Source organism: Falco biarmicus, chromosome Z, assembly GCF_023638135.1.
Source record: "Falco biarmicus isolate bFalBia1 chromosome Z, bFalBia1.pri, whole genome shotgun sequence".
NCBI classification, from domain to species: Eukaryota; Metazoa; Chordata; class Aves; order Falconiformes; family Falconidae; genus Falco; species Falco biarmicus.
The window spans coordinates 63683650-63697005 of NC_079311.1; the positions used below are offsets into that span (position 1 = coordinate 63683650).

The window sequence follows — 13356 nt, forward strand, 5'->3', positions numbered from 1 at the left end:
TTAAAAACTAATGGAGATATGGAAAAATTATTGATAAAAAGTTTGAATTGTTTTACATACAATGCAGTTAACATTAGGTTTTCAGAAACGTAAATACCATGCAACCACTTCAAAATTAAATATTTGATAAACTTTATACTACCTAGTAGTAGCATAAATGACACACATTTTATGGTGCAACATGACATACTTCATAGTTATTTTGAAAATAAAGACACAAGTTAATATTTGGTCATACTTTTTACGCTGCAACTATACGTGGACTACAAATTTAAAGATATTTCCTATGTATACCTGCAATAAAAAAACCTGCATTTAAAATAAAAACTTTAAATTCTAGTCAAAATTGTAATTGCACAAAGGTCTTCTACAAACATTAAATTGCCCTAATTTTGATACATTGCTCTAATCCTACAAATAACATTAAACCAACTGAGGAATCCTGAAAAGTTGAAACAGAACTGTCTGCAGAACAGAAGCTTGTTTGCTATACTTTTTAAGTTTTACCTCATGCAAATCATTACTGTATTTTCTTCAAAAAAAAATTTAAGATCCCAGCTTAAAATATTAGCAAATACTTCCTTGCAGAACCTCATACTCACATGAGCAAGAAAAAGTTAGCAGAAGGAAGACTGACTCATCTAGCTTATGGATATTCTGAGGCCCTAACATTAGCTCTATACTCAATTTAACAATAAAACCTTACACTAATCAAAATAGTAGCTTATAATTAGTCACTTTATGTAAGACAAGACACTACCACACTGAAGCTTTATTATGCCTATTTAAATTAATTAATGCTGTAATTAGACATGTGACAGCAACACTGCTTAAGTGGGTTTATGCAGCAGCATTCTCAACAGCTTATTCCTGCTACACCACCACCACACTTCCCTGTATGGCTATACTGGGAGTCAGATCAGATAACAGATACAGCTGAAAAAAGAAAAATCACTCAGGGAAAGGTTATTTTTGAGCTACATGAGTTCCCTGAACCATTTCACCAAATGTTTGCATAAACAGCAAGGGACAGCATCAACTGCCACTGAAAAAAAACCCAAGAGACAAAACGTTATTTCCAACCTAAATGATTCTATGAATTATGACCTTTGGAAAAAGATCTCACTTCAACACAAAGATCTGTCTGAAAGGCAACACATAAATTGCAACTTGTCAGCTTTATTATTATTATTAAACATTTTGTAAAGAAGGAAACCCAATTATATACCAATACAAGTATTTGCTGGGAGAGTAATAATCGTTCAACACTAACCTGATTCACTGGCTCATTGAAGTTGCTGATAAGTCCAGCACGCAATGAAGTTTTTTCTTCTTCAGAAAGAGCGCTGTCAGGATATATTTATTAAAATATTATTTGACTCTCAATACAAAAAATATTAAGTAATATTTAGAATTATTTTGTCACTATTACTAGTCACAAAAGTTGAATGATCATTTCCATTAATGCATCTGCATTTGACGGGATGAAAATTATTTTTATACACCATTTTCTTGAAACTAATGTATTTCAGTATGATACACTATCGAAAGAATATCCTTTGTTTTTCCACTATCTCAAATACACTTAAAAAGAGAGGGAAGAGTGAAACAGACAAACATTTGAGGCCTTTCAACCTCAGGTTTTCACGTGACCTTTGTAAACACAAATGGCCGAAGACAAAGTTCAGAGAGTAAGGTACCCAGATACATTACAAAAATAAGGGAAAAACGTACAAACTGTAAACTGATTGTTATTATACAGTTATTACTGTGGGGACTGATGACTTGAGCATGACTTTGCCCATGCACACTAATGCATAATGACAAAAGTGTCCAGTATAAGGCAATAAGGTATCAGACTGTTGTCTCACAGAGTTCATTACCCAGGGAGCAGTGTCAATTCACACACTAATTTTTTTATTGCACACCTGCACAGAGATGGGTGCTAGGTGGTAAATCCACAAAGCTAGCACACATCTTAACACACAGTAAAACACTTTATAGACTTTGAACAATTGCTTGTAATGAAGTTTAGCCACACTTAATTCTCAATGGTTCTTGTAAGTCTTGATTCCATTTAAAGGTACAGCATACCTTTCCACTGACCAGTTCTGTGGGAAGCGGGCTTTGTTAGTAGGGGACTTCCTTTTTTGCTGGAAGGTGGATCTTTTAATATGGTAATGAGGATAGTTCACACATAGCTATAGTTATTTTCTGTTTGGCCTCATTAACCATTGGGTTTTTCCTAGGGTTTATCTTGTTATGCCCCAGGCTTGACATTTATTAAGGAGTCTATCCCTTCTCCCAAGCCATTCTACCTACAGTCTGTAACATCTTCTCTTTTCTCAAATTCATTCTTGTTTTTCACTGTAGACATTTACATATACTGTCTAAGTAACAGGCTAGCCTTATGTTAATAATGTATGTGCCAGCCAGTCGACTGCAAGCTGACAGCTCTTTTTGCAAAAGCAATAATCCTATTCTACAAGCAAGCCATACAGCTACACTTAAAAATATGGATCCTCTGAAAATTACAGCTTTGAGTGAAAAATATGTTTATAAAGTCTTAAAGAATGCAGGGAAAACTAATCTGAAGGATAAATTCTAAGCCTTAAAGATTAATTTTCATTCAAGTGCAGCTTTACACTATCTTTATACTTCCCTTTAAGTGACCTAGTCTATCAGTTTAAGATTACAAGTTACAGTATCATATCATTCCTATACTATTTAAGACTGTATACGACCCACGTAATTTTAAGTTCCAAACAGGAAACAAAACTGCTTTTAAAAATGCTTTGTTGGTACCTGAAGATTATGCAATCAGAAAAAAAATACACTTTCATTTGCTGATAGCACCTAGAAAGGTGTTTCTTACAGAAAAAAGACTTATGTTACCAAACAAGGTTGTTTAGATGAAACTGTTTCACCCAACATAGCACCAATTTAAAAGCATGCATGCAACCATGACATCTCCATGAGGTCTAGTGGCTGGAAATAAAGATGATTAAACACAGCAACACAACCACTTTCTGTTGCCTCACCTCAGGTGCAAATACTGACCTACTGGAGTTTTATACAGTGAGACTTAAAATGATGCGTAAAGCTCACTAAAACAGTTTTTACACTACTCTACACAAATACCAAATATTCACCTTAAAATAACAGAAGAGAGAGGATTTACCCCAAGCTCAAACATTTGCAACAGTATTAATAGTTTTCACTGTTTTCCCCTCTGTATATAACACAAGTACTCACCATTTCCTAAATCAGAAACCTACCATTCCAAGTATAGTACTCAAGAAGAGCAATTTACTGTTTCACTGGTGACTCATAAATGCACACTAAGTCTTATCTTCAAAGGTAATTTATAGCACTCAGGAACAAGATTTAAAGGGCTTTTTATGAAGACTTAGGCCTTAAAATATTTTAACATAAAATTAAATTATGCCTACAAACATTCTGGGTAAAGTTTACAAAGATTTCTGCAACAGTAAAATTTTTTCTGCAGGGAACTATTTCAGTTATTAATCTAAAGCCACTAGATGATATTTTAGGGAAATAAATTTCTGTGGTCTTTTTTTTTTTTTAAGATTGCAGTATGTAATTTCTGCACACACAGGCATACTCTGAAAGGTTCATAAAACTTGAAAACTCTTACTAATACAATTAAGAAATCTAATGTCAATTAAATGTAGCTTGTACAATACCTCACCTTCAGGCATAACAGCATATAAAACCTGGTTTGTACAGGAAAAGGACTGTTCTGCTGTATTTTTTACCTTGTTTGTGAGCTCATGAGACCTTTTGCCTTAATTACTTTTCCGTAATTACCATTACATTAATCATATCATACACATATTCCAAGAGCAGTAACCATTCAATTTGTTACTATGAACAAAAATGCTGTAATTAAGCTCTTGCCGTTACACGCAAAAGAAGGAAAAGAAATAGACTCATGAGGATGAGCACCTCAAATACAGAAGCTTACGACAAGCAAAGTTAGCAAAGAGTAATGAGAAAGAATAATTGAAGAAATCAATGCAGACGCAAGCAGCATACTGCATTATATGACAGGATTGCAAACAGCTCACCAGAGAGCGGAGGGAGGGATTTACCGTTTAGGTAATAGGACAGTGACATCTGCCGGGGACTGGATCCCCCTGCTACATGCTCACCCCTGCAGCAGTCACAGACACAGCCACGGACAGCAACACCTTTATCCTCCTTTAATACACTGCAAGAAAGGCCCACAGCTCCATACAGAAGTTACAGGCACGCTAGAAATTAGGAAGAATGTGTATCACTCAAGTTATTTCCCTTCTGCACTGAATTACACCAAATCAAAAATCAAAATAAGGTCTTCTAGGGATGAAATTTATTTATCTTGTAGTCCTTTACAGTTTGCAATTTCAAAGTTTCTGATCTTTTCCTGTGTTTGTGGTATGGGGAAACATGTATCCAGATATTTAAAATGTTACTTTGGAGATTTTTAAAAAGGTCTATTATTTCATAAACCAGAAATTCAAATCTGAACAGTTATAATTATCATTCAAACAAATCAGAACATGGATTTGAAATGCATTATTACAGTTTCCAGTAATCAAATCAAAGAACAAAGTCCACAAAAACCAGGATGTAACAGTAACTATCTGTAAAATCAAAAACGTTGAAAAACAGAATCTCCAAGAAAAGCCATTTATAAGCACACATACATCATAAAATGAGACCACCTTCGGAGGAGGATGACCACAAATACCAAAAAAACCAGGCCAAACTGCCCAAAAAGAAGCTATGACAACCCTAGGCTTTTCTCCACGGCAATGTGGAAAGCTGCCTGAGAAAGCAGGAGGAAAAAAGTTCATAGGCCCATCTCCAAAATCACGCTCACTGGAAAACATGGCTGTAAGTCCAAGGCAGGTGCATAATAAGTAGCATGAATAAGACAGACAGCATTGGTGAACAGGTGCAAAGAGCAAAGTATTTCAGAAGGCTCACTTTTTCTTAAAAAAAAAAGTTGTTTGTATTCACTGTTTGTTGCTATGTATTTTAGTATAATGATTAAGTCAACTAATGCACTGTCCCGAGAATTCACGATCTCAACATTTTCCTGCTTTGTAGCAGCAGCAGCTGAGAAACCATAAATGCCCAGCAGAGAGGTAAAGCTAGTTCTGCTTGCTTCAACTGAAAAATAACACCAGCACACCTGTACAACTGAGGCATTTAACTTACCATCAAAATTCTTGGGAGACTGAAAGTTCTTCACAAGTACATAAATATTTAAGACATATAGTTCCAAAAGAAACTGTATTTGGCTCCGATTTACTAAGGAAATAAGGTTATATGAAAACATTATCTATCTGTAGGAACCCTCCTTCAATTCTCATAATTCTTCAAACTACCTACCAAATTACAATCAAATACATTTGGCAAAGAGCAGAAGTGTCAATGGTATGTTTTTCCTTAGATTTTGTGAAAACTGTAAACAGCTGAGTAAAGCAGACAGACCTAAGTTACCACCCCATGGAGAAAAACACCAGTATGGAATCAGTCTTTCCCTTCAAAGAGGCAGCAGAAACCAGTCACCTCCAACCCAAACATCTGCTCTTCTGAACAGGCTGGGTAGATCAGAACAAACTTTGAGGTACTACAATGTACAGACAAAGCAGAGCTGCTGATGTGAGAGACAAGATGAAAGACAAGAATTTTGCAAGGACAACAATCCCTTCAAATACCATGAAATCCAAAACATGACTGGTTCACAAAACAATCAACTGAGAAATTATAGCTTAATTATGGCATTTCTCAAAATGCCCTCAACATATTCTGCTGCTAAAACAAAACTATTTGGGTAACTGCAAAGTACTGACAAGATGTCACACAAGAAATCTAGGGAAAAAAATTCAGAACTGGAGAAACAACTGGATAGAGTGGAAATGTACTTAATTTACCACATGGAATCTTTAACAGCAGCCAATACTTTTTTTATGCTTTAATTGCATTAAATTGAGAGCAGAAAAATTAGAAATGGGGAAAAACTGTGGTTGTATTTGAAATTTAGTATAGATTTACCCTGTGGAATCTTTAATAAATGTGGGGTTTGAACTTGGCTGGATGCCAGGTGGCCACCAAGTTGGTCTATCGCTCCCCTCCTCAGCAGAACAGGGGGGAGAAATTAAGATTTAAAAAAACCCTTGTGAGTCAAGATAAAGGCAGTTTAATGAACCAATAGCAAAAGTCATACATTTGGAAGGGAAGGAAAACAAAATATGTTATTTTCTACTTCCCAGCAGCAGGCTACATTTGGCCACTTCCCAGAAAGCAGAAGACAAATGTAAATAATACATGCCCCCCACCTCCTCTTCCTTACTCTTAGCTTTTGCATCTGAGCAGATGTCATATGGTATAGCAAATCCCACTCCCACTAGTCACTTTTGGTCAAGGTCCTGGCTATGTCCCCTCCCAAGATCTAGCCTAGTGGTAAGGGGTGGGGAGAAAGGCTGGAGAGACAGCCTTGATGCTGGGTGAGCCCTGCTCAGCAGCAGCCAGAACCCTGGTGTGTTATCACCACCTTTCCAGCTACCAAACCAAGCACAGCACTGTGAGGGCTGCTGTGGGGCTCAGCCAGATCCAATATAATCATGTTTTCTGGTGGGTTTTTTTAAAAAATCACATTAAGTTTTCAACAGGAAAAGTACAATGAAAGACTGTTACTCAATTTTTACCTTGGTTCAAACAATAAAATTGTAGTCACTACTTCTGCAGAAAATGAACCATGTTTTTTTTCCACTGGAAGCGCTACTAATATCTATCTAAAAGTATTAAGAAATTGGCACAGTATATTTTAATTGCTTCAAGTAATGTTTGCTAGGTACCTGTAATGTAAGCAGTACTACCCCATCACTTCAACCAAAATGTCAAAGATACATGCTATCTTCCATGCATTTTCCTTTCACATAAGGGAACCCAAACTCTTGCAGATGTTTTGCAATTGTATACTAATCCACATATACAAAAACTCTAGTGCCTTATGTAATAATGAAGGAGCACTACACTATTTAAAACGTCCTGCAGACATAGAATTTCATCACTTTTCCCTCTTTTGGTAGATCTTTGGAAAAGTTTACTATATAAGGCAAAATACGTTAAACTATCTCAAACAAAGAACACAATGAAAATCATGCATACTTTGTGAACTAGCTAAGATTCATGATCCATAAAATCCATCTGACAGTGATATCCCACCCATTTATATAACTAGCACTACAAGAGAGACTGAATACTTCCAGGTAAGTCTTAGTTCCTGAAAACAGTGAAAGAAAATGGAAACTTTTTGAAATTACACTTTTTAAAGCAAAAAAAAAAAAAGACTTCACATAGAACACTGAAAAGTATATAATTCTGTAGGTGTTACAAATTACAATGGTACTGTTTCTAACTATTAAGTAAATGATGTGGTACTCAAGAATACAGATTAGATTTTTAGCTTCTTTGGAGAACTTTTTGACATGTATTATCAGCACCCACATACCAGAACAACAAAAAATGAAGACCAGAACTTGCTATCATGATAGCTACTGCCTCTCTCTCATGTACACATTCCATATTTTGAATGAATTAGGAATCAGCTTAAATGAAATGTCTCCCTAATAATCTCTCCCCAAGAGACTTCTAATGTTTCACATCTCTAACTATCAGGAAGTCCAGGTGTTAACACTATAATACTTACAATGTCACTTCAAAATCTGATACCTATGAAACAGCCTTCCAATCCAGTTTTCCAAAGTAAAACATGAACAACATGAGTTGTAAGAAGTAATATGAAAACAAAATGGCTCATTAGCGAGTCCTAACACTGAAACATTTTATCAGTTTCACCATTAATTCTAAAGTAACTTCTATCAGCCAAGGGTTTGCTGTTGTCCAGTTTGGCAAGTATAACAAAACCTGCTGTAGAAGGTTAAGTGGAAGAAAATCAGAACTTACTGTGGTGCAACCCGTCTCCAGTAGCGATCAATTCCATTTTTAAAGTACAGCACAGCCAACCATCTTACATTCACATCCAAGGTATGATTTGTAAAGATATTCTGTTTAAAAAAAAAAAGATTTAAAGAAGTTTAAAACTGCTCACCACACCACAGACAGGATAGAAATCGTATCAACGTATGCGCTGGTGTACATTTAAATACACACATGTCTGTATGTACAGGTCTATATAAACAAAATGCATTAGCATTTGACAGACAAGTGAAACAATCTGTTAAACATCAATTTTTAAAGACCAAAGAAATCTTTATCACTCGCCCTAATACCTGATTTATTAATAAACCCCAACATACAGGACAAATGTATTTCTAATCTCAGGCAGTTGAACAAGCAATAAAGGGGTAACAAATACTAGCACTAGTTAGTTATTATACTCTTTAATGACATAGCTCTTAGAAGTCTGAGGCACACACAATACAGAGTATTTTTCTATTCTAGTCAGAATTCAGCTTTTAAGAGATTTCTTCATTACCTTGAAAAGTGCTGAGAACCATCCTGACTACCAAAGCTGATTGCAAAACCGTGACCTTGCAGGACAGCAACTCTCGAATGTGCCTATACTGATTCTAGGAAATTAGTTTCTACTACTAAAAAGCTATACAAGTACATGTATATATCTATACACAGATGTATAATTGCATCTGTCTATATACACTTTTATGTACCTGTATGTACATACAGACAAACACAGAGAAATTACTTCATATAGTGACATTGTGACAATCAGGAAAAGCTATAATAAAGGTAGGCTACTGAATCTTATTACAGGTACTACTCTGGCTCTCTCCCTGTTTTCTACTGCATCACATGGATCTTTCTTGAGCGGGTGAGATATTACTCCCTCCTTTAGGGAGCAAATAGGTGTGGGCTCAGTGGTCATATTACACAGGAGAAAAAGAGTGCACCACTTGTATCAATTGCTTTTAGAAGGCCGCTAAGAAAGAACATGAGAAATGCAGGAATTCAGGTCAAGAACATCTGCTACTCTTGGGTGCCACAGCTGAAGAACTATAAATAAAGTCCTGAAATAACTCAGCATTATAAAAACCTGGGACCTCATCAAGCATTTTCACTATGAATTCAAAACTTAACCTTCTCTCAAACTCTGTTTCTATAATATAAACAGCTTTTAGATATAATGACCAACACTAGAAAAGCCCTCACAAACTCTAATCACGAGAAAGCAAAAAGACATCAACAAAGGTATTCAACTCAACCTTTAGAAAAACATGAAAAATGTTGTAGCCCACTGATGAACACCACACAACATGAAAAGGATGTATATAATAGATCATTCTTTCCCAAAGCTCATCTAGGAAGAAGGACTGAATCTCTGAAAGATTTTCCCTGAGGCAACTTAAGCATTTTACTGATATGGAGAAATAGTGTGAAATGGGGACAATGGACATCGATTGTGATTGTATATGTCTGCTCAGGAATGTGGGTATGGTGACTAGTCATGGGTGCGGTGTCTGGTCACATAGGCACACAGCCTTGAGGAGTCGCCTACAGTTTTGAGGAGACGCCTGCCCTTCTTCCTCTAACAAAGGGGCTATTTAAAAAAGAATGAGAAAAGGATGAGAGATATTCCAATGCTATCTAGAGGGAGGGAGTGCCAAGTCTCCTTGCTGGAGAAGATCAGATGGTCACAAGAACATGAATCACCTACAAACCTGCAAGACCACCACATTGCAGGCAAAGGACTGATAAGCTAATTAACATAGGAAGCAAGAGTAAGCGGGTTTAGGTAACGAATATGTATAGGCGTTAATTGAATATTCATTTGTTTTATTGTATAAATGTGAGATGGTTCATCACTTCGGGCATGCACGCTTGTGGAGGAGCGATCCCCCATGCATCTGTGTGCAATAAACATACCTACTTTATAACTTTCGAGTTATAGAGTCTAATTCCGCACGTCAGTTTGGCGAGCCAGGCAGGAGGATTTCTGCTCGGCTGAGGGACCAGCTGCGGAGCGGACGCTCCTAGGCGCGCCCCGGGAGATCTCCTCGGAGGAGCCTCCTCTTCTCAGCTGTTCACCCGGGAGCAGAAGAGAAACCCCTGGATCCACGGGTAAAACGGTATGTTTAGAAACGGGGCGGCTGGTGAGACACACAGAGACATCCAGCGCGCAGCGTAGTCCCCAGGCGGAAAGGTACCTTGGGAGGGGGTTTGCTGACCGAGGGGTGGCCGCTAGCGATCCTGAGGGCAGATCGAGCAAACCCGAGGTTACTGCCATTCCTAAAAGCCCGGAGGCCTCGTGACGGAAAGCGGGGGGCGCGACGGAATAAGGCGGAATCTCACAGGAACAAGAGGGACCTCACAGCAAAAGGGAAACTTTGGCGTAGGAAAAAAAAAAAAAAGAAAAAAAGAAAAAAAAGAAAAGAAAAAAAAAAGGAGGAAAAAGGGGGAAGCTAAAAACTTCCTTTAGGTTGTCTTAAGAATTGGGGAATTCCTAGAATGTAACAACTGAAATAGCGCTCTGTGTCTTGTTTGTTCTATGTGTTGTCTTGTTACATGTTCAAAACTTGGAGTTTTCTATGTGCTGTCTTGTTACATGTTCAAAACTTGGAGTTATGAAATGTATGTTGAAAAATAATATTCTGGTAATTCTAGGCAAATAGCGGAAAACTTAACAATCTGCTTAAGACCGGGAAAAATCTGGTTTTTGTTTGTTTTTTTGGTTTTTGGCAATTGTTCATTGAAATGCATACTTTGTGAACTGTCAGTCTTCCTAAAAGTTGTACATAAGTGCACGGTACTGTATAACATACTGCTTGTGTGACTGCGGGCTGCCCGGAGAGTGTGAATGGTGTGATTGAGATGCACATTTTGATTTTCCGTGTATAGCTTAATTATTTTGACTGAGTGTGAGTGCAAGAGTGCTTGAGACACGTGTTCGAGAGCAAAACGAGTAAGGAGCTCTATCTGCGTTGCAGACCTTAGGTGGCTAAGGCGGCCGGAGAAAAACAAAGTAATTAAAATTGCGAAATAGGAAATGGAAGGAGTAAGCCCTGTGAAAAATCGCCTTTGGGTTGTATATTAAAACATTGGAGGGATATCGTAGGACAGGGTGGCACCAAAAATAGAAGGAAATTGATTAAATATTGTAATCAGTGGTGGCCTTTGTATAAATTGGAGAGTGATGCAAAATTGCCTCAGGAGGGAGGAACGTTAGATTATAACACTCTCCTGCAATTAATGTTGTTTCTAAGAAGAGAAGGAAAATGGGACAAAGTATCATATGCAGACATGTTCTTTGTCCTCCAGGACAAACCTGAGTGGCAAAAGGACTGTGGATTAGTACCCCCTCGGGATCCTATGGTACTAGCACTAGAAAGAGTGCGGGATTAACATCACCTGATCTTTGATTATGGCTCTAGAAAAGGATAGAAAAAAACCCTGAGACCTAAACTAGAAAGATGTTCTTGTTGAAATTTTTGTGTTAAAAAGCTCAGGTTGTGGTTCCTTCTGTGGAGCAACCAGAATGAAACACGTTGTAAGATAAAAACTTGTACTAATGTATGTAAAACCTGAGGCGGGGGGGTGTGGTGGGGAGTGGAGAATCAAAGACCTTGTAAAAGTGTTAAAGTATTGGGGTGAGTTTGTACAAACCCCCGTACCCCCTCGAAGGTGCGACTGAATCATGCTGGGATGCATGGCAGGGTGTTTGCTGTTTGCCTGCGAAGGCATGATATGTAAGAACACAGACTTAAAGCAACAAGGAGCAGATTTGCATTCAGGGTCAGAAAGAGTTAAAACAGAAGTGCTGTTGCAGAGGCAGGCTTGTGTAACCTGCGGAGCAGGAAGAGCATCTCCTGCCCCGAACCCTCCTGCTGGTGAGGAGGAGGGGGTTGCTGTTGCTGACAACTGAGCAGAAGGACCTGACAAAGTCACCCCAATTGCTGCAGCATTTGCAGTACAACAGGACCGGTAACGGCCCCTTTAGGGCAGGGAATGGGTATGAGGTGGAATTTTAGTGAATACAAAACCAACTTATTTGTTAAACCTCAGTGAAAAAAAAAAAATATTGTTACAGTTGTGGGAGCTGCTGGCCACCAGGAAAACATCCTGAAACCTTTAAAGTACAAACTAAGAAAACAAATAAGAATGCCAAATTCACCAAAATCTTTGTTGGGATGAGATTTATTAGAACATCTAGATGTTTAAAGAAGGAGAAATGAAACTAAAAGTTAAAAATGATCAAGTAATTGAAATATTGAGCTTATCTTTAATTCAACAGAAAAGAGGAAAAGAGGACCTCCCTGGAGTAAAAGAAATTTTTAACCAGGTGTATCTGAAAATAAATTCCAGGAAAGGTGAAAAATGCTTTACCTGTTACAGTAAAAATTATAAGGGGGACAGTTCAGATAAAAACAATATCCCTTGGTCAGCAAGGCTGTGGGGATATTGGCAGAAAAACTGAAACAAAATACACTCTGTAGTAGTTCTACTAATGTAAATCTGTGTGTTTTGCCATGGCAGTGACTTGTTATGGGATGTGCAGATGAAACTCTGCATTGACAACGAAGTACAAGGAATAAGGTTGGTCAGGTGCCTCCTACCATAGTCAAGGGCAAGACTGGGTTGGCCTCGGTGTTTGCCACCAAGAAGAATCTTGAGCTCCGCTGTTGGCTGCAACCCAGTAGGCGTTGAGTGGTGGGGACATATGCCATGCCAGACCTTGATGTGAGGAATGGCCCCCTCTGTTATAAGAAGGAATTCTTCCATCCATGGAAGGAAGAACATAAGATGGCCCACCGAGGCACTGATTTGGAAACTGGAAACCGCCTGGCCGACCATGAGACCAGACAAGTAACAGAGGAGGTAGGAAAGGAGGAATTATCCTTAATACCAGACGATAAAATCCAAACTGTAAGTACAGATCAGGAGCCAAACTATTCTAAAGAAAACTTAAAGGTAATTCAGGACATGAATGATAAAATAAATAAGTGGACTAATTTAAGGGATGGTCGTATAGTGGTACCATCCAATTTAATATGGACCACAGCCCTATTATTAATAAGACGCATTGGGGAGCTGATACTTTATATAAAAGTCTAAATCAAATTGATAGGGTGAAACTTGTATACTGTAATAGAACAGGTGACTCAGCAATGTGAAATGTGTTAACACAATAATCCCAATACAGCAAATAAAATAAAACTAGGGAACATTAGTAGAGGAAATTATCCAGGACAACAGTGGCAAGCTGATTTTCCGAACTCCCAAGAAAAGGGGGGTACCAACATTTATTAGTTATGTCTGATATGTTTTCAGGTTGGCCAAAAACCTTTCCTTGTCGAACAAATA

General features: G+C 37.8%; 1 protein-coding gene across 6 annotated transcripts in view; it reads right to left on the minus strand.

Annotated features, from left to right (window-relative positions):
• Positions 1-13356, minus strand: part of IPO11 (importin 11) — a 99822-nt gene that overhangs the window by 73581 nt on the left and 12885 nt on the right. For all 6 annotated transcript variants that reach the window (XM_056325413.1, XM_056325416.1, XM_056325414.1 and 3 more), the window contains exons 6-7: positions 7984-8084; positions 1274-1346 (exon numbers count right to left, since the gene is read on the minus strand). In XM_056325413.1, coding sequence (XP_056181388.1) covers positions 1274-1346; positions 7984-8084 — 174 coding nt within the window. The remainder of the gene's footprint in view (positions 1-1273; positions 1347-7983; positions 8085-13356) is intronic.